At 45.5% G+C, this 21,036-nt stretch overlaps 1 protein-coding gene across 2 annotated transcripts in view; it reads right to left on the reverse strand.

Annotated features, from left to right (window-relative positions):
- The window catches only part of LOC126521606 (activating signal cointegrator 1 complex subunit 3-like), a 414,950-nt gene that overhangs the window by 376,479 nt on the left and 17,435 nt on the right, over positions 1-21,036 (reverse strand). For both annotated transcript variants that reach the window (XM_055065750.2, XM_055065751.2), the window contains exons 4-7: positions 11,307-11,863; positions 7,701-7,883; positions 6,784-6,917; positions 4,067-4,214 (exon numbers count right to left, since the gene is read on the reverse strand). In XM_055065750.2, the coding sequence (XP_054921725.1) occupies positions 4,067-4,214; positions 6,784-6,917; positions 7,701-7,883; positions 11,307-11,863 (1,022 nt within the window). The remainder of the gene's footprint in view (positions 1-4,066; positions 4,215-6,783; positions 6,918-7,700; positions 7,884-11,306; positions 11,864-21,036) is intronic.

Raw genomic sequence — 21,036 nt, forward strand, 5'->3', positions numbered from 1 at the left:
CTAATCACACGTGGGTCGTGGAAAGTTCGGGGTGCGGCCCTTACACGGATATTTTTTTTTTTAAATATTTGCTTCGGGAAGTTGGGGGTGCGGCCCATACACGGGTGCGGCCCTTACACGCGTTCATACGGTATCTGTACGACATAGTGGCTTATTCGAAAACATTTTAGAAGTACTTGCATCGCAAGAGAGACGTCCTTGACAGGCTGAGGTCTGCGGGTATCACGTTGAGCCCAAACAAAGCTCATATAGCTGCGACCAGAATAATCTTATTGGGATACATGCTTGAAAACGGCTGAATTCTGCCGAGTGGCAATAAGATCGAGGCTACGCTGCGGTACCCATCACCGAAAGATATCGGCAAACTGAGAAGCTTTCTGGGATTGGTGAATTTGTATCACCAATTCATTTCAGACTGCATGGCAGTGCAACCGTCTTTGACGAAGCTCTTGAGGAAAGAGGAGCGTTGGACTTGGGGTCAACAGCAGGAAGGGGCCCTGCGCGGCCTCACAAAGGGGTGGCCACTGACATGGCCGAGTTGCATGTACAGTAAAACCTCGTTAAACCGTACCCGCTTAAACAGTAGTTTCGTTTTAAAAGTAGTAAAGTCAAATCCCCGACTCAGCGGCCATTGAACATAATGTGTTTTGTTTCCGCATAAACCGTACCAGCTCATTGCGTACGCATCGGTTAAAACGTAGCGTTTCAACTTTTCGTCACGCAAACACGGCGCTGCGCCGTCTCCATCGGGCGGCCCGGCAGAACAACACGCCTCAGAGATCGGAACAACGGCCTCCAAGCGCCCTGTGCGTTTGCGCGTGAAGCCACATCAACATCAACATCATTTCGACGCGGTGCCAGCGAGCGTTATGGCGTCGTGCAAGCGAGGACTCGCGTCGTTCCGAAGCTAGGATAAAAAAGACGCCGGGTGCTCAGCATAGAAGAAAAATTAGACATCGTCTGTGCTATCGAACGTGACACGAAGAAGTCGGCGCTGACATGCAACAGGGATCTGCTGTCAACTACAATCTGTGGCATTTGGAATGCGAAGATATGTCGGCTACGAGGTTCGACTTTTCGCCATCGTTGCCTGTGTTGTTGCCGAAGTGTCGACTAGCGACAGTGACGAGGACGACACAGAAAGCGATAGCACGGGCGATTCAGGCATGACAGTGACATAAGCTGCGCGTTACGTCAGCCTCATGAATGCAATCGTCGCGACGACCATAGGGGCGCGATAACGTAACTCTATTCCAAATGAAAATTATCCCAAACTCCGGCACCCGGCAATGAAAAAGGCGCCCCCGGGACTTCTGCAGCACTACTGCACACGTGCATGGTGAATACGTAACGCCAACGAGGAATCTGCCATGCGAGTGTTTGCCAAGAAGAGGGGGCTGGCTGAAAAGCTGGCACACAGCTTCAGTAAGTTTGAGGCCGCTGTCGTCGTCGTGCTAGCCTGCTGCGGCATCAAACGAAAATAACGCTTTTGTCGCGCGAAGTGAATAAATACTGCATGTTTTTTCCTCTTTCATCGCACTCTCTCTCAGTTCCATTTTCGATAGGTAAGTGGGCGATCTCATGCTATTCGGTTAAACAGTACTACCGTTTAGTACGTACCTTTCCCGAGCTCCGGCCAACTACGGTTTAACAAGGTTTCACTGTACCAGTGTTTCGTGCATACAGCATCCCAGCGCATGCACTTTGATGGCATTTTTTCCACTCAAGCTTTTCATGTGGTAGGACGCTTGCAAATAAAGCAAATAACTTTTGCCTTGGCTGACATTTTTAGTTTTCTGATGGATTTACCAGCCATACAAACTCCAAGTACATGTTTGAAATGACCAGAAACTTTGTTAAGTCGGAACAGTGTCATCAAATTACTTCATTATATATAGAGAAAAAATACATGTTTTTCAAGGGAACTAAGATCGGGAAATGAAAATTGCTTGTTGCATTGCAAATTTCGTTAAATCGAGTTTCGTTATGTCAAAGCTTCACTGTACTACTAAAGGAAGCCGGGGTGTGCTCACACATTTAGAGTCAATGAACAATTTTTCAAACAGGCCCAATAATTCTGATGCCTTCGCAGCACTGCCACAAACCCCATAGAGGTTATGCATAAGGACGTCTGAAATTTGGGATGCTGAAACTCTTCGCCGTCCGATTTTCCAGGACTTTTTACCCTGACTGCAGTTTCGAAACTGCATTAATCAAACCTGCCGCCACCACCACCATTCTGATTATGCCGCAGCGTCAAACCAGCACTCTCGCCCCGTCACACCCTGATTCACTGGCAGCCATAGCCGCCACGGTGACGCTAAGCCTAGATACTTCGGCGTTCGCTACCAGGCATGCTGCTGCTCGGTGCTGTGTTTTACTTGAAGAAATTCGCCACTGCCAGATATGGTGCCAACTCCACCTATGTCATCCTTGCGGATGGCTTCGAAGCATGGGAAGTACAGCAAGGATCAAGCATTGAATAATACTCATTCCTACAATGCCTAGATGACCTTGCGCTGTAAAGACTGCCATTGTGACCCTGAATTTGAAAACTGCGTCATAATTTCCAAACACCAAGACCAGCTTACACGTGACATCATAGAGGCTGACAAGATACAGTGGCTGAGCGACCTTTGCATCAGCATGCCGTCTATGGGCCTCACAAAAAACGAAATCAAGTATCTGGCTGTGATGAAATAGGGGTTCACATGCGACTTAATGCAAAAATTGTTTTTCAATTACTTTTGCTCATGTATATAGTTCTGGCAATTTCGCAAATAAAGATCAGTTGAAGTCAGCGCCTGTGTTGTGTTCTTCCTTCAGTCCTCGTCTTTTGCGCTGTACAAACATGTCGATATTGAATTACCAACTCGCCCAAGCTTCCACATTATTAATTCAGTCATGCCTGGTGATTTCAGCCCTTGGGGGCAGTAAAGCGCATGCCTTCATTTTTTCGGACTGATCGATTTTTCGGACGTTTTCGCGGCCCCTAGGGAGTCCGAAAAAGTAGAAGTTGACTGCATTATGCGTGTTCCTTTCGTTCGGCACACTGGATAATATCATTTTTTCTTCACCCATCAAGATCAAGTTAACGAAGTCGACTGTATAGTATTCCCGGCAATGCATGCATCAGAAAAAAGAGTGAAAGCACATAATATCAATATTTCTTCCGCGATGTGAGGTTAAAGGGACACTAAAGAGGAAAATTATTTCTTCTGCATCAGTAAATTCCCTCTCTAGGACACCAAAAACACCTCTCTTACTACAATAGGTCGCTTGGTAAGCCAGAAAAAGCGCAAGAACGAAAGATGGGTGGCAACGCCTCCTTGAAGTTCCCGCACCTGGTCACTGTGACGTCATAGATTTTGATGGCATCTTCTAGGGCCTACTTAATTATATAGCGGTACAGACTGACTACATTGTGTTCTAAATGAACCAATTAATTAATTTAATTATGGGGTTCTACGTGCCAAACCCCCTTTCTGATTATGAGGCACGCTGTAGTGGAGGACTCCGGAAATTTCATCCACCTGGGGTTCTTTAAAGTGCACCTAAATCTAAGTAAACGGGTGTTTTCGCATTTCACCCTTATCGAAATAACCAAATATTAATGGCAAGTTTCGGGAATCTTTACTCAGCCAACGCAGCCCAAATCCGAAAACATACTTTGGAATCCCTGACGTCACACTGACGTACCAGCGTTGGGGTTTCAGCGTGAAATTCAAATACTGATACTTCGACCTTTATTTTCTCATCTAATAATCAAACTATTATTTTGAAATGACTGCCTGCAGTGTTCTCAAACAATGCTTTATTAGTCTAAACTGATTTGTTGTTTCGCTTTAGTGTCCCTTTAATCAAGAAAGCATACAAGCTTTGCTTGTTTTTCACCAAATAAATTTGGTATGGCATTAAACACTTTTTAGTCTTTCTTTTTATAGTTCTATAATCTGACGATTTGTTGTTTGTCCCGCAAGGTATGAATTAATGAGCTTTTACTGCAAAACACTAAGATACAATCACTAGTTGGTCTTCACCATGAAAGGTAAAAACAAAATCCAACCTTGGCTCCTGCTATGAAGGCAGCTGACTTTTTGGCCTCAGCAAAGGAGTCGTAAACATTGGGATATCTCTCTATATGTGCTTGTGGTCTCCTAGCCAGCAATGGTGTAGCCTTGGCAGTCATAAGTTCGGCATTCAGTTCAGCATGCCTGCAATATAGTCAGTGAAAGAAAAGGCTCACAGTTCAGACCAGGCCCCAATCACACTACCAGTGCATTAAAAATAAAAAAGACGTAATTAAAACCAGTCTTATTTACCCTGTGCTCTGAAAGGGGAAAAGGTGTCTAACATTCCCATGCAACGTCCCTATGTACAATCTCATAGAATTTGCCTTTCTTTATGCAATCAATTTTCTTACATGTCACAGTGGTTATCATCAGCTATGTGCACATAATTACTGTCTCAAAGCCTTCCTTGGTTGATGCACAACTTACAGCACTGGTGCCACAGCCACTGTTCATGCAGTGTTAGCACACACCAAGCAGCATCGTTAACTAATGTAAAATTGTTGGTCAAGGCTTTCAGCAAATCTCAATGCTGTTAAAGGCAAACAAATAATTTTGTTGAATCAAAGCTTTCTGGCTTTATAAGTAACACAAGAATATGGCCAAAAACATCTGTGGTACTAGTCTGGACATTGCTGAATTTTGCCATATTATCACATTTCTAACGACGGCATTTTGAACCAATCAGAAAGGCCCAGAAGGCTGCAACGGCCTCTCTGATTGGCTAAAAATGCCGCCACTACCAAACTTCACAATAAACAGTAGACTTTGATAATGTCCAAAAAAGAACTTCTGGTAAAACGGGATTCGCACGAAATGAATGGTCTAAACGTGATCATGTTCGATGTTCAGGCTACTGCGTATGCTAAGGAGTTCCACCACAAAATCGCATCACCAAGGTGGATACCACGAACATGACCAGGGACTTCATACCTGCATACCAGGTTGTAAATTTATTTGAACATGACTTAGCGTGTTCATGTGGTGCACAATAACACCTGGCTCCAGTTGCTCCGGCGCTTCCACGGCAGACATAATATACTAGTGCTACCACTCAACAGGAGGAGTTAAAGCTCTCCTGCCTCATGATGCCCTCACTACCTCCTCCGACTCCCTGTCTCCACATTTATTTTTATTTTTTACATCACCGGGGGGTGCCAACAGGCGGGACTCTCTTTGTCACATGTGGCTTTGTCCAATTGCCTAGAGCATTCTAGTGCTTGAATTCACTATATTTTTGTCTTATTGATAGAAATGATGCAACAATGGCTACCTTGCTATTATGTGTGCTTTTCCATGACGCTCCACACACATGAATGAAAGACAAGGTCACTTTGGTCCAGATGGTGCCATACTGCTGTGAGCAATGTCTTCAACTCTGCTGTGCCATCATAGCAGCTGAATTGTTCGATTACATGTGTAAAAGAAAACTGGTACATGGTGGGAACTACCAAAATGGCCCCAGCCCGTATGACTGTGCTACAACGAACAATATCAGCACGGACTTGGCTGCATGTGCAATCTTGCAACAACTGTGCTGTGGCAGGTGTGCTGTTATTGTTGCTGCGAAGATGTTAGACATGGCTAATATTCCTTTGCATTTAGAATACTGCTACATGTAAATGACAAGGGTGAATGATTGTGAAAGCAATTCTTGGTACAGATGCTAGTGGTGCATAACTGTTGTTCTATAGAGAAACATTTTTTTTTGTACTGCTAGTAGAGTATTATATACCAAAGCAACACCTATAGTCACGTACCACTTTAGAAGACAGGAGAGGCTCCCCCCAGATGACCGAAGTGCAACAGCTGATTGCCTCCACGACTAAAGAAATAGTCCCACTAAAAAGATTGTGCTTCTAAAACACCATTTTCGGTATAGATAAGACTATTGTATCTTGATGACTGGTTTGGTAGAGCTCTCGTGATTGGAATGCTACAGCACATGCCGGATCACAAGAGAGAACCCTGTGCCTTTTACAATGCTATGCATCATCTGCTTTTTAGCTTGTTTGCAAAGGACAAAAGTATAAACAGCAGCTTAACGTGGCTTTTGCACTGGCTTACATGTACACATAACATTTACTACTCGTTTTCAGAACTTAAAATGAATCGGTTGCTATTCAGCTGATAGAACTTTATTTTGTGCAAGTTAGTTAACCACATTGTGAAAACAACACTAGAAGCAAGGATAGAAAACACAGCAGAAAGGCAGAAGGCAAGGTAGACGAGAGAGAAAGGCTTTAATGAGTTCGAAGAGGCCAGCCCTGCTGTTCACAGGACTTCATGCTTTGAATGAGACGAGTTAATGAAATTGTGAAAAAAGACACAGCTGAAAGAAAACTTTCACCCCCACCTAAAGCACAAAGTGCATAGGCAATGATATGATCTACGGAACACGGTGTACGGAACATAATGCAGCTCCACTGTGGCAGTCTCTCTTGTCGCGCTGCGTGCAATTTGAGAGGTATTTTTGCAAGCAGATGCTTGTAACTCAATAATTTTACCATCGGCGTACGTGGCAGTTTCTATTTATTATCTCTGCATTCCGTTGCGGCAGAAGCGAAATTTAATATAAAAACACACTTTGTTATATTGAGGTTCTAAATACATGGTCTTCTATGGACAAGAGGATATGAAAAGGTAAATACTTTGTTATATCGAGAATTTCATTACATTAAAGTTCATTACATTGAGGTATAACTGTACTTGCTTTTGCCTACGAAGAAATTCAACATTCAACTGCATGTCATCATCTTGCTCCTTGGTGTTGTTCTTCGTACGATCACGCCCAATCCTTTTTTCCTCTTTCTGAATTTTTTTCATGAGACTCTTCTCTTGTTCCGACTGAAATGGACAACAAAACTATGTTGCAAAACAGTCAGGGAAAGAAAATTTCAGAAGTGTACTCTTAATTAAGATCTGCTGTTGACATTACTTACAGAGCAATAAACACTTTAACCCTTTCAGACACTGTGTACACAATTGAATACGCCAAGGTTATGCATCAACAGCAAAGGTACTGATGAAGGCAATGGCATTTAAAATGTGTCACATAGGTCTGAAAACACTTCTGATTGGAACTGTGATGCAAGTATGAGTAACATGTGCAAAAAGCTTTAGTAAAATGAGTGGGAATGTAGACGGTTGGGTATTTTTACTCAATGCGAGTATGTCGTATGCAGCGAGTTCCCTTCCATCACTGTTTTTCACAATTCATTGCACCAGGCACAATTTTCAAGTGACTGGTTAGGCGCTTTTCAAGCCTGCTAGACATGAAATAAGTGATGTTCTCATATCTGATGTTCCTGTATGAGTTTTCACGTGGAGTCTACAGTCTCTAAGGATGACAAAACAGACTAAAGTATTGAAAATTCTTTATCTATTTTGCAGCTGTATGCTTTTTATGATTCTGAACATGTAGGAAATGCGGTTGAAGTAAGTTTTAAATCAACAGAATCAGTTAGCACCTGAAAGGGTTAAACAGCAGTGTTCTTTCTGACCTACAAAAGAAAGCATGGTTTGTGACACTCGCAAGCAAAAAAATATGTTGTCTCAGCTCAAAGAGTAATAGAGTGATGCATTGGATAATGCAGAACAATGTAAGCAGTGCACTTTTGTGTTTTTTACCTGAATAGTGACTTGGCAACCGTATGTGGGCTTTGCAGGCTGGTTCTTGAAGACAGGCACAACATCAGGGAAAGGTTCTGCCATGTTTAATGCATCAGCATTCATGGCCTTCACAAGCTCTTTACGATGGTCGAGGATATTATGAATCACACCAAGAAACTCGGCGCCAAAAATTTCATACATCTGAAAAATGAAAACAGCCCCCAACAGGAACAAATTGTAAATAGAAATTGACCACTGTCACATGCCAAATCTTTTGGTGATGGCTTTGCATAAGGAACAATGTTTGTTATGTGTCATAGGCGTTTTGTATATGAATTCAAGGACTGTTTTGTAGTATCTGTTGTCGTGTACCCAACAATCATGGCTAGACGTGCCATGTTAGAGTAGGACAGCTGGCTAGAGGAGACAAAAATGTGCCACTTGTAATGCTGGACAAGTCCATACTAGGTGGCCAGCATCTACTTTCATCACTGGAAGGGGGACAATGTTGAGTCCAGCGGAAAGTGCAGCCAGTTCCAAGTACAGCTGACAGCCGGTGTAAGGGCCACCTGCAACTTCCTAAGCACAGCTGCCGCCACTACAGTAAAGTGATGGGGGAGGGATCAGGCAAGACATGAGCACACATGTCTTGCCAGAAAGAATTTTTCACGTGTAGGGAGGATATGCATTGGGTTGGCCGTGTGCTTGCTGGTCAGCAGCAATGTTGTGAAGCACGTCCTTGAATTCAGTGTACCCTGATGCATTTCAATCATAGAAGCATGCATCACCTCACAGACTTCCTTGGCTGCAAGTGACTGTGCAGATGTATACAAAGCTTTCAAACATGCATGTAGCAAGCACCACTCCTACTTCTGACATAAGTGCCTACTCCCACAATAAGCTTCACACACAAAAGAGATATCCTCATCTTACCTCAATATATGTTCACTCAAACATTAGCTAACATATACAAGGTCTGTCCCAAAAGTGCACACAGTGTCAGGAAAGAAATGGGATAGGATGTGGGAGTACTGCTCTCACACTTGCCCCTCTTGAGAGTACCCCGTTGACCTCCAGTAGGAGCTAGACTGCTGTATGAGAAGCCTGAATTCATGCATATTTGTGCAGCCCATGTTTGGCCATTTCAAAAGATAGGTTAAAGGATCAGTGTCCCATTTCTTGAAAAACTGAGTAAGAATGGGGCAGAAATTTATCAGATGTCACGATAGGCCAATGGAAAGGGCACGCTGAATGAAAAGAACTGTCTTCAAGTTGGTTTGGCATGTTCGGGACGGCCGAGAATACCCCACAACGATGCAAAATCAGGATGTTCTTCTTCTTCGTGTGAAGGTGCAAGCATTGATCATTGATCATGTGCATTCTCTCACATTCACTGACCACCGAAAGACTTATCAGAAGCACTTGGTTTATATTAAAGGCAATTGGTTTAGGAAGGTCATTTATTCATACAATTGTGAAGGCAAAATTTGGAAATAAAAAGAGGTTTGTGTAAAGTTTGTAACAGGACGGCTCACTCCTGAGCAAATGTTTCAATGAAGACCATCTTTTGTTGATTAGAAAACCTCAAATGAAAGTGATAAATTATTATGCATCTTCTTACACCAATGCTTTGAAGTGTTTGAAAAATTAGGCTTGTCCCAGGTGACCACATTTCTCGAAAGAGGGCACTGGATTTGGCGCCAAGACAATGCCCTTGCACACTCTGCATTGATAGTGCATGGTGCACACAATCCCATAACTTTGCTCGAACACTCTCCCCATGCAATGCCCTCCCTTCCCCCCCCCCCCCCCTCAAATGCTAACTGCTGCTGTGGAGCCAGCATTTCGGAGGTGTCACAAAAATTTAAAAAAGAAGTGACCTCTCTGCTGAAGCACTTAATAAAAGATTACTGTTAAGGGTGCTTTCTGCAATGGAACGAGAGGTGAAACCAGTGTATTCAACAGTGATTACATTTAAGGTGATCACACTGATGTACGTGTAAGTTCATGAAACGACATTTTAAATAATGCACTGCATGATTTTCGAACAGATCTCATGCTATGTAAATTGGTGGCATGGCCAAAGTATGAAGCTGGGCCAGGTCAAGGTGCAAGCTCTCCTTTCGGTTCCTATGGTGCAAGTCCAGCATGGGGGCTACTATGTTGACCATGGAGATCTGATATTCTACAGCACTATCTGAACATGAACCATCAGTTCTTTCAGCCCATTTGCCCTTCCTCCTACTTACCATTCAGCTCCACATAGAGTGACAGTGGCATTGCCAGCCATTAGCCTACAGTTTGTACTACTTGCTTGTGGCTGCATACTTGGGTACATTTAGAACACGTTTGCTTTATACTGTCAAAATGTAGCTGTCCAAGGTGCCATCTACAAATTTAGATGGCACCAAATTTCTTAAATTTTATTGGCAACTAACACAGTAGACATCTGTTTATTCAACTATGGTTAATTCAAGCTTTTGGTTAATTCAATCCTGACTGAAGGTCCCGGCCTGTGCCCACACATTTCCATGAGCCCAAACTTTAGTTATTTTAGTCCTAAAATCGGCCTTAGCTGGGAAATTCGAACTTGACTGGTCAGCACACACATGCCTGACCTCTACGGTGACCTCAGTAGCAAATCTTTTAGTGGCAACGTCTGTCTCAGCAGAGCTTAGGAGAAAAGGGGTGCTATTCTTGACATCGGCAAATTCCATCATATTGTCAAATTTTGTAGTGACAGCATTTTGAGCCAATCGGAGCTCAAAAGATGGCAGAATTCACCAAGGTCCAGTACAGCACCCCAGGAGTGCATTGAAAATACATCATCTCCAGTCGAAAACAGCTATTTTCAGCTTGCTCTAAGAAGATTCTCAAGAGAGAACGGCAGCACACAACGAATGATTATGATATTCACCCAACTGGTCTGAAAATTGTCTGCGCAGTCCAATCAGATATTAGGCCTGCTATATTTTTCTTGCTAAAAAATCAGGTGTGCAAAAGGTTTCCACTTTGTTTAGGAGCTTTAATGTAATTTCGAAATTACTTTTCTGCTTTAAACACACAGAAAATGGGCCGGTGTTCGATGAGGGAGCATGTCAGAATTGGGCAAATATTGCCAAATGAATCAGCGTCTGGTACTGTCAGGGTTGAATTAATGGTAGTCGATTGTACTGGAAATGTGCACACCAATACTACAGGAGAAACTGCGTTATCTTGCTACAGCATTGTACAGGTAAGAAAAGATGCTTCCAGCTTGAAATGGGTTCGACACCACGATAGAACATTAGCTGGAATTCGAGGCAGCAGCCCACCAAATAGTGCCAAGGCATATCTATGCACACAGCTTCAGACATCATTAACTAGCACGAAAAAGACAACGAATGACAGTAAGAAGCACACAGGACAGAATGCTAGTTGTGCTGTATGTTCTGTCCTGTGTGCTTCTTGTCTTCTTTGCACTAGTTAATTATGTCTGAAGTCTGTAATGAGCACTAACTAGCCCAACTGTCTTCTCTAAGTATGCACACGACCTGGTGCAAAAACAGTGAAGAAAAAAGGGTGAGAAACTTGCCAAAAGTGGACAAGAAATATACGAATGCAACAGTCTGACAAATGACTTACCTCTCCTTCGAGTTCCTTGTCGGTACGGTGCGAGTCGAGCATTGGGGCAACTATGTTGACCAGTTCCTCCACAGAGAGACCCAAATTATTACCTTTCAACAGTGCTGCCTGCACTTGAGCCCTCAGCCAGTGGCCATCATAGCGGCTCTTTGGCTTGCTTTCCGTCACAACAGGGTCCTTATAACTTATGTCCAGGCAGGCCTGGTCTTTGACAAACAGTTCGTCCTCGGAGCACGCATCAACCTCATCGTCCACAAATGGCTGAAAGCTGCCTACTTTGATGCGACGGGCAAACTCAGCAGCCTCGGGGAATGAGTCTTCCAGGCTGTATTTCTGTTCAAGCAGCAGCTGCCTCGTTTCTGGCGGCAGCCAAGAGAAGATTTTGTGCACCAAGAGGCAGGCCTTGTTTGCCAGTTCAGCAGAGAAGCTGCCAAAGGCCCTTTTGAGCTGCTGACGTTGATGCTCGGTAACATGGCTCTGGTCATGGTCACCTTCAAATATTTCCAGCAGTTGCAGTGCTGCAGCGTGCAGAACTTCTTCAAGGCAGTCACCACCAGCTGCAGGAACAGTCATTAACAAACAGTGTAAATAGTTAAAAACTGTTTCAACATTCTAATTTTAATGCTTTCGCAAATCCCCCCACGTCCAGAAATAGTGTGTTTTTCAGTGCATAAATCAGTCAACATGAATTTGTTCACACAACTGATCTTTCTACATGGCATTCAAAACATGGAAAATAGTTCCCAACGGGAAACAACCACAAAATAGATAAATGCTTGTGGCTAATCTAGAAGCTATGGTGCAAAAGATGTGGACACGAAAACACATGAAATGTACACCACAAGCACCATGCGTCTTCATGTCATCTTTTTTGCATCACAGTATCTAGATTAAGCATGCACCAACTAGCGCAAGCTTCAGTGCTACTGCAACAAATGCTCGTGACCACAAAAGGTCACAAAGTTTTGAGCCAAAGAAAGCGAAATATATTAAGCAAACAAAAGAAAACGCAATTTACGACATACAGTATGCATAAAGCATATTTTTTTTAAACGATGGAAATGCAAATAAAATCAAGGACACACAAAGTGAGGAAACTCACTGTGAAGGATACACCATGCCATTGGAGAAAGCCGCAAGAAGGCAAAAAATGTTGCAACAAGAGTTTCAGTTCTGGCCTACCGCAACTCACGAAAGCAGTTGGAAATCCAATGGAGTTGGAAATCCAATCAGACTCAGAACGGCTCTCCTTCAAGATAGACAGGCAGTCTCGTTTGTCAGCAGAGCACTGACACCGGGCCTCTTCAATTTTCGGAGTTTTGGCAGCCCGCTGGCAGCCAACTAGTTCCGGTCCTGATAGGAAGTCACGTGGGCTGGGATCCCAAGACAACATGAACCTGCCTGAAGTTTGCAAAATCGAATACCGGGACAGCTGGCCGAATGTAAACATGCTACCAGCATGGCAGTGCTCGGCGAGTCCGGTGCGCGCTCGGCATAGTCTGCCCATTTATGCGTTGCCAGCTTGAAAACATATAGTTGCATTCAGGGATACGATCACTTTCGCGCGACTCAGCGCAGGACGCGCACTGGGCCAACCTCGCCTTGCGCAGTGCAACAGATGGCCTCCGACGCAGTGGATGACAAGATGCGAAATTGCGCATAACTGATTGTATCCTCGAAAGCGATAGCTCGAGAATCCCTGCTCGCAGCAATCATGCCCCCACCGGCGACATTGATGAGTTGGCATTGTGTCACCACTTCCCAAGACATGAAAAAGCAGGATATCGGGTACGTCTCATGCGCATAAAATTTCGTACCGACCTACTTGGGCTTCGATTTCAGAAAGTTTGTCATGGCTGAAGGTGCTTCTCATTTTGACCCTAAGGAGCTGGGGACACGGCTGGCACATGAAAATGCATGCCACCTGTGACCAGCGAAAAGTTTCACACGAAAAACAACATTGGTCGCGATCATGAGAGAAATAAGCCATTGTATGTGTGTATAATGTACGTGTGCCTATTACTCAACTAGTGCATTCTTACATCAACGGCCTGCAGTTAGGACACATATCAGTTTCGAGCTGCCACCCAAGCATACGACGGAGAGACGGAGCGAACACGGGCTAGCTGCAATGCGTTCACTAACTGCAGAAAAAGGAGAGATCTCCGCATACATACGTGAGATATGTGAAAAGGAACACAAGAGAAAGACGAACCGAAAATGTACCGCAATATGTGTGAATGAGCGTCTACAACTCGCGTGGAACACAACGCAGATAACATGCACGCACGAGAGCGCGGCGCGCTGATCATCGCTGCGAAGAAGCCTTGGGGACACACGCACATACACACAACAGCTTTAAACAGTTCACCACTGCTTATATCACAGCACTTCACAATGCAGAACGGTGTGTTAGCACCTAAAAAGATAACGCTAGAAGTAAGAAAATCCGAAGATGACTGTAGACAGTTGGCTGAGCGAGGTAAATTTAAGTCCTCAAGCGCCCGCGTTGCAATCTGTGAAGTCCCCGGAAAGATGGTGGCGAGTGTCCATCGCCTCTTTTAGTCGTCTCCTAGCCAGAGAACTTCCAGAGAGCAGCCAGACCAAAATTGTCCTGGCAGGTTCTGGCAGCCCACAGGTAGCCAGAACCGTCCAGCCCGAGGAAAACGAACGCCCGGCGGAAGTGCGTGGGGCGATGGGCGGAGCAACCCGAGAAAAGCAAAGACTCTGGCAGCCTCTGCGGGCTCGCGGGCTGACTCTGGCAGCCCGCGAGTAGCCAGAAGTGGAAAATTGAAGAAGCCTACTTCGAAGAAGTCCGAGGTGCTTGGAGTTATATCCATTGCCACCCAGGAGGCACTGGATGAGTGCGCTGGGCGCAAAAAGATGTGCTTTAGGCCTCCCCTCACGAGGAGAGGCCCCTAGGACCCCCCGAGCCACTAGGTTGCTGGTTCTTCGAAGATGGCAGAGCAGCATCTGCCGCATCCGCCTCCCGCCCCACGTGTGAGGGCCAAGCGATCGCTGTCGACCATTGTGACACATTCTGACAGTGCAACACATTCTCAGGAGTCGTCAATTTGTCGTGTTGATTTTTGCTGCAGATTTTGAGAAGCAGATCTCCACTTTACATTTTTGTTGCTTTGTAGCCTGGGCCCAAGCTTTTCTGCAAGGCACTTGGGCCTAAGGAAAGGGAAACTATTTGAACTGATTTGTCTTGTTCACTGTGCACCACATGGAAGCATGGAAAGCTTTCTTTGCTTTGGTTGAGGAATGGAAACGTAACATTGGTGTGCCATCTCTAGAGAGAGTGATCAGGTAGAGGGAGTACCCATTACTTATTTCTTGTTATTCGGCAACGTTAATAGCCATCCACCATCGAGCTCAATGAAGGGGCATGCAAGGTTTGAGTAACGCTTGCAGACACCAGCTATAAATCACTGCTATAACCTAATATAGTAGACCTAAGGTTGGATGAATTACACCAGGTTAACCCTTGCTGTCTGAAAGATTCGAAGTAAAATGAAGTAAAGAGAAGACAGGATAGTTGTAAAGTGTATGGGGATGCGCAACTCACGCGTCCCCTGATATGCTGTTTTCTCTGCATAGCTCCCGTCTTCTGTAATACGGCTTCTCCGCAAGGCTTGGTGGCGACAGCAGTCGGTCTGGTTGAAGCGCACTGCGAGAGGTGGCGCAAGTGTGGAGCGAGAGTGATGGCACGAGAGAGTGAGTGGGATTGGTCAGGCGCGACAGGGAGTAGGGTCTTTCTGTTTGGCTCAGGGTCGACAAGCGGCGCAGACATTCTGCGTGTGCGCCGATCCACGCTTCTGCGAGACCGTCTAGCGAGGCCTACCCCGGAATGGACGAACACGATCGTTCGAACGCGCCACCGTTTGCGTGACCATACGCACAAACGATAAGAATCCGATGCTGGGATTCAGGCCTTCTTGTTCATGGCAGTCCATGATGCAGCAGTAACGACGGTGACGCTTTTTCGAGGCTGAGCTAGGTCTCTCTGGATTGGCGTCGCCGATTCCTTCTGCTTCCAGCATTACGTCTTATGGAGAGTCTGTTTTCGTTAAACTATAGGCTGCGGCTAGCTCACATCATGGTCGGTGTGGTCTGTGAGAAGTGATGAGCCTTTTCGCACTTGCAGCAGCGCAGAAAAAAGTGCGAATCGACGCAAAAGTCGGGCTAGAAACGTGCTTCGCCACAGCCAGGGTTCAATACTACCCAAGCTGAGATAACGCTTCACGCGCTGCCACCAGGCGCCGCTACTATACCTCAAACTCCAGCGCAAGATGCCCATGGCTACTAGCAAATCTGCAAGCGAGACTACCGGTTCAAGGTGGCGAGGTAATCAAAATGGCAGCGGTGGTGGCTTTGATTAATGCCGTTTTGGACCTGCAGTCAAGGCAAAACGTACGGAAAATCGGACGGCGTAGAGTTCTTGCGTCTGGAATTTCAGACGTTCTGATACACTGACTCTATGGGGTACGTGGTGGTGCCACGAAGCCATTCAAATTATCGGGAATACGGAAAGTCGGTCATTGACTGTACACTGGCAACTCTCCAGCCGACGACAGGGCATCAAAGACGATTCATTACGATTCTTATCTGTTACTCGAGCCAGCATTACCGCGACTTTCGACCCAATCAATAAAATTACAGCTAATTTTCCCTGATAGAGGCACAAATTCCCCGAGTTTTCCCTGAGTTTTTTCCTGACTACTCAAAATCATTGAGAATTCCCGGTTTTCCCAGTTGGTAGACACCCTGATCGATCAGCAGTGGCAGCACTGCCGTGGAGCAGTACTTTCAGTCAATTGCTTTCCAAGATATGATCACTTTTCCAAGATTTTGCGCAACTCGGCACCATATGCAAAGCAACAGCGCACCAAACTAAAGTACCAAATGTAAAGTACCAAACTTCGTAAGGTACGTCCCGACCCTGGTGAGATCTTTTTTTCTACCGCAAGCAAGTAGATGTTTGCTACGCATGTGGCAAGCTAGGCCATCGAGCGGATGTGTGTCCGACCCCCAAAAAGAATCAACATGCAGAGGATGTGGTACAACCAACCCAGAGGAGTCACACCAATGCTCACCGAAATGTGGCCCATGCAGAGCACCAAACCTGACGGCTGATGAAGCCTGCAAGCAACGTTTCCAGATACTATATGTGGTCAGAAGCTAAGAAGGGAATGAGCCAATGAGGAAACAAGAGTACAACAAATTGAAAGCCCACCCATCAACTTGAAAACAGCGGTGGAAAGACACCCTCGATCCAAGTGTCACTCCCATTCCAGGAGTCATTCCAGAATCAGAGGCCGCTCAAGATCCAGGAGCCAATCCAAAGCTAGGGGACACCCCTTCTCAAACGAGGCGTAGGTGTGCTTCAATTCACCTGGACGACCTTCAGACCTCAGGGAAGAAAATCGTCAATGGCAATCAACCAGGGCCAATCGAGTCCGAGGAGGAGCTCAGGGAACACAGGTAATGTACGAGCGAACACCAGAGCATGATCATAACAAAGCAGAAAATGATAGGATAGCGCAACTAGAAGAAGAAAATGATAAGCTAAGAACCATGATAGATAAGCTCATTACAGAAATGACAGAAATTAGAAGAAGCTCTCAGATGGCCGCGAGAAATCAGCCACCCTCTACTAGCAGTGCTAGCAAGCAATCGGAAGTCCCTCGACCCATGGACGTTACCAAAAAAGGAGACGGATAAGGAGACACCCATGCCGAAGAAGCGGGCCATAACAACATGTGAGCAAGCATCTACCAGGGCAAAATCTGAAATCACAGAAATGCTCACAATGCTCAGCGACAATGTCAAGTAGATACCTGAAAGGTTGATGCAATTCCAGTCAGGTATTGCAGCCATGGAAGAGTGCACTAATCAGATATTCAAGATCAAAGCATATCTTAACAATACGGTGGTCCCAGCTCTAGATCCCAAGGCCCCTAAACCTCTCGTACAATGCACAAAGTTTGACAGTTTCACTACACTAAGCAATACACCCAAGCCAAAGCAAGATGGCTACAGAAACTAGTCAATTCAAAATGTAGCAATGGAACTGCAGGGGCTACCAACATAAAAAGGTGCCCCGGCAGCAATTTATTCTGTCCAACCCTGAGAAACCGCACGTTGTCCTACTCCAAGAAACGCTCACCCCCAATGTCACTTTGCCTGGGTATCGCTCAGAGATGAAGATCAATGACAGGGGGAGGGGAATTGCAACCCAACTTGGGCAGTGACGATAATGAATTAAAATCAACTTACGGATTAGGTAGAAGAGAAATTTCACGTCGTAGACTGGGACAAACTCCGTAAAATCAGAAAGAAAAACGTGATTGAAGAAGTCAACCTAAGCTTGGAACAATGGACCGTACAACTGAAGAGGGACATCGGCACCGCAACCAAACAGGTGCTAACGGATCTCCCGTCAACAAGATGGACAGCCGATTGGCGCACCTCATAGTAGCTAAACAATCCCTACTCAACCTATGGAAGGCTCAGAGACTAAACCGTAGGCTGAGAAATAAAATTGCTGAAACCAACTGAGCGATAGAAGAGCACTGCAAAACCCTCTCTAAGCAACAGTGGGATGAGGTTCACAGCTCTATAAATGGCCGAATGAAAAAAAAAAGGAACCTGAAATCTACTGAACCACCTACTAGACGAAATGAACACAAAATCAAGTCAACAAACACAACATGTGAAGTAAAATCCTGCAGGTGGCACAGAATGGTGGCACAGAAGTTATTGCACAGCTAGTGAATAGGCACCTATCCGTCGAGGACACACAGCAGCCACCCCCTCCTCGACTGGAATAGACAGGATCAAGCAACTCAACTTTAGATGCTGAGTTCACAGTAGGAGAGGTCAGGGCAGCTTTACACGACCTCAATGAAAGATATGCCCCTGGTTCCGACCGGATAACAAACAAGATGCTCCGCAATTTGGATGATGACTCCATAGAGAACTTGACACAACTAATTAATGACATGTGAAGGAGCGGTGACGTTCCTGGTGAATGGAACACTGCCCACACCATTTTAACCCCAAAACCGGGCAAGCCCCCTGGCCTCGAGAATCTACGACCGATCGCACTCCCACCGTGCGTGGGAAAGGTTGCTGAACATGCAATACTGAATCTATTATCTGGGTACCTGGAAGAGCACAATGTTTACCCTCACACAATCATTGGCTTCAGGCCTGGTCTATCTACGCAAGATGCCATGCTGCTACTCAACAATCAAATAATCAGCCACAAGGCTAGGGACACAAGAGCAATACTGGGACTAGACATGGAGAAAGCCTTTGATAATATCCTCCGTACGTTTACTATACTCAAAACCATTCCAAACCTCGGTCTGGATAGTCACTTTCATCAATATGTCGAAGCCTTTCTCAGTGGAAGGATGGCCACATTCAAGGCTGAGGACCTAATATCACATGCGATGAAGCTAGGTACACGAGGCACACCCCAACGAACGTTCATCTCGCCCACCCTTTTCAATATCTCCATGATAGGTCTCGCCAGAGGACTCGAAGGCATACAATACACCACTTATGCGGACGACATCACGACATGGTGTACTGGAGGCAGCAATGGAGAACTAGAACAAAGATTACAAGACGCCATAAACATCATCGAAGAGTACCTCATCCTAATGGGACTCCGATGCTCACCCAAGAAATCGGAGCTCCTGCTATACCGACCTAAGAGACAAGGCCGCAAACCCAGAGGATGGCTTCCTCCTGGGGAGAATGACATGACGCTCCATACCAGGAGTGAAAATGTCATCCCAAGGGTGGACCTGGGCTTAATGATAGCATCCAATGGGTCCAATAATCAAACAATTCTATGCATTGCTAAGAAAGTAGACAATGCAATCAGGCTCATCAAAAGAGTAACTAACCACCGACATGGACTTGGAGAAGACATCGCCAGACTAGTTCACACCTTTGTGCTATGTCACTTCGCCTACATAGCAGCCATGCACGAGTGGCAGAAATCCAAAAGAGACAAACTCAATGCATTGTTAAGGAAAGTAATCAAGGTAGCTCCTGGGCTACCTATGTACATGGAAACTGAAAGACTCATGCAACTAGAGCTGCACAATAAATACACTGGTGGAAATAACCAAGGCACAAGAAAGAGCCCAGTTCATTCGACTCTCCATAACGCGATCAGGAAGACCCATCCTCAAACGGATTGGTACACCAATTACAGCAATGCATAATAACCATAGAGAAATTCCCAAAGATCTGGGGAAGAATATCACAGTCATGCCTGTTGCAAGCAATGTTCACCTCATTCATAATGAGGGCAGAAGGCAAGCCAGAGCCAGAGCCCAATTAGAGAAAGCTAAAAATCAGGCTGAAGAATGCTTATTCATCGACGCGGCTTTCATGTCAAATAGACGAGCCTTCACAGTGGTCCTTCTGAACGGCAAAGGTGAAACAGTCAACTCGGCTTCCACGTATCCCACACAACCAGAATTTACAGAACAGGTAGCCATCACATTGGCACTTTTAAACCCAAAGAGATCCAGGATCCTCAGCAATTCTAGTGCAGCCATCTGAACATTTGCCAAAGGAGTCATCTCTAGACAAGCCCTGGCAATTGTCGATGGAAAGATCGTCAAACCTCAAACGATCATCTGGTATCCTGCTCATATGGGAGAAATTACCGGTGCTCCAGTCAACCTCAACAAATTTGCCCACAATGCTGCATGAGGACTTGCCAACCGTGCAGCCACAAGGCCAGAAGAAGCTGAGCTTCCAGATTGCAGGAACCATCTCCTCACGTACGAGCTAACCAAGCACTTCTACCTAGGACGCAGGGTCTTCCGCTCTCCGCACAGTAAACTAAATAGAGATCGGGCCATTACGCTAAGGCTCTTGCAAACAAGAACCTATCCGAACTCGCTTCTAATAAACAAGCTCTATTCGGAGTTCACTTCGCCTGCAACATGCGTTAAATGCAACGACGCCATAGATCTTAGTCATATGCTCTGGCATTGCTCCACACTACGCAGCAACAAGGACAACACTGAAGTGCGGTGGGACACAGCTCTACACAGTCTCACATTCGACAAACAGCTATGGGCAGTCCAACGGACCCGCAAAGTGGCCGAAAGGCTTGGCCTTTTGGTCCCAACATGGGAGTGGCCTGCTTCGGGCTAGGAAACTAGGGCGACCTAATGAACCGCAATAAAGTTTTTCTATCCATCCATCCACCCTGCTTATCGGTGTTGTAGCTGCTGGGTCTTGCTAATTTTGACTAGTTTTGAACACTCAACTAGCCTCAAACCACGCAAAACTTAAGGTCAGACCACATGCACACTTCCAGAATCCGACTCCTGGCTGCCCCTGGTTAGACACCTTGGCAGACTTATTGATAACACTTCAATATGCACAAGTTGGATATGGCTACTATCCATCAGTCAAGCTGTTGCAGGACAAAGTCAGTCTGCACCACGTAACACAGCCAGATTGGAGCATACAGGGTTCATTATGAAAGTAATGCGCATGATTTTATTATGATGCAACTACCCATAGCAGTGCGGTAAAACCGGTCAGGAAATGTGGCGAGGGTTGTGCTCTGCCAATGCAGCTGGTCGCCAGTTTACTCCGAGCAGTGTGAGCGAATAACATGGCGCGATGGAGCGTTTGCTTGAACAGCGATACGCTATCAAGTTTTGTGTGAAGCTTGGAACGA

This window comes from Dermacentor andersoni, chromosome 6, assembly GCF_023375885.2.
Source record: "Dermacentor andersoni chromosome 6, qqDerAnde1_hic_scaffold, whole genome shotgun sequence".
Classification (NCBI taxonomy): domain Eukaryota; kingdom Metazoa; phylum Arthropoda; class Arachnida; order Ixodida; family Ixodidae; genus Dermacentor; species Dermacentor andersoni.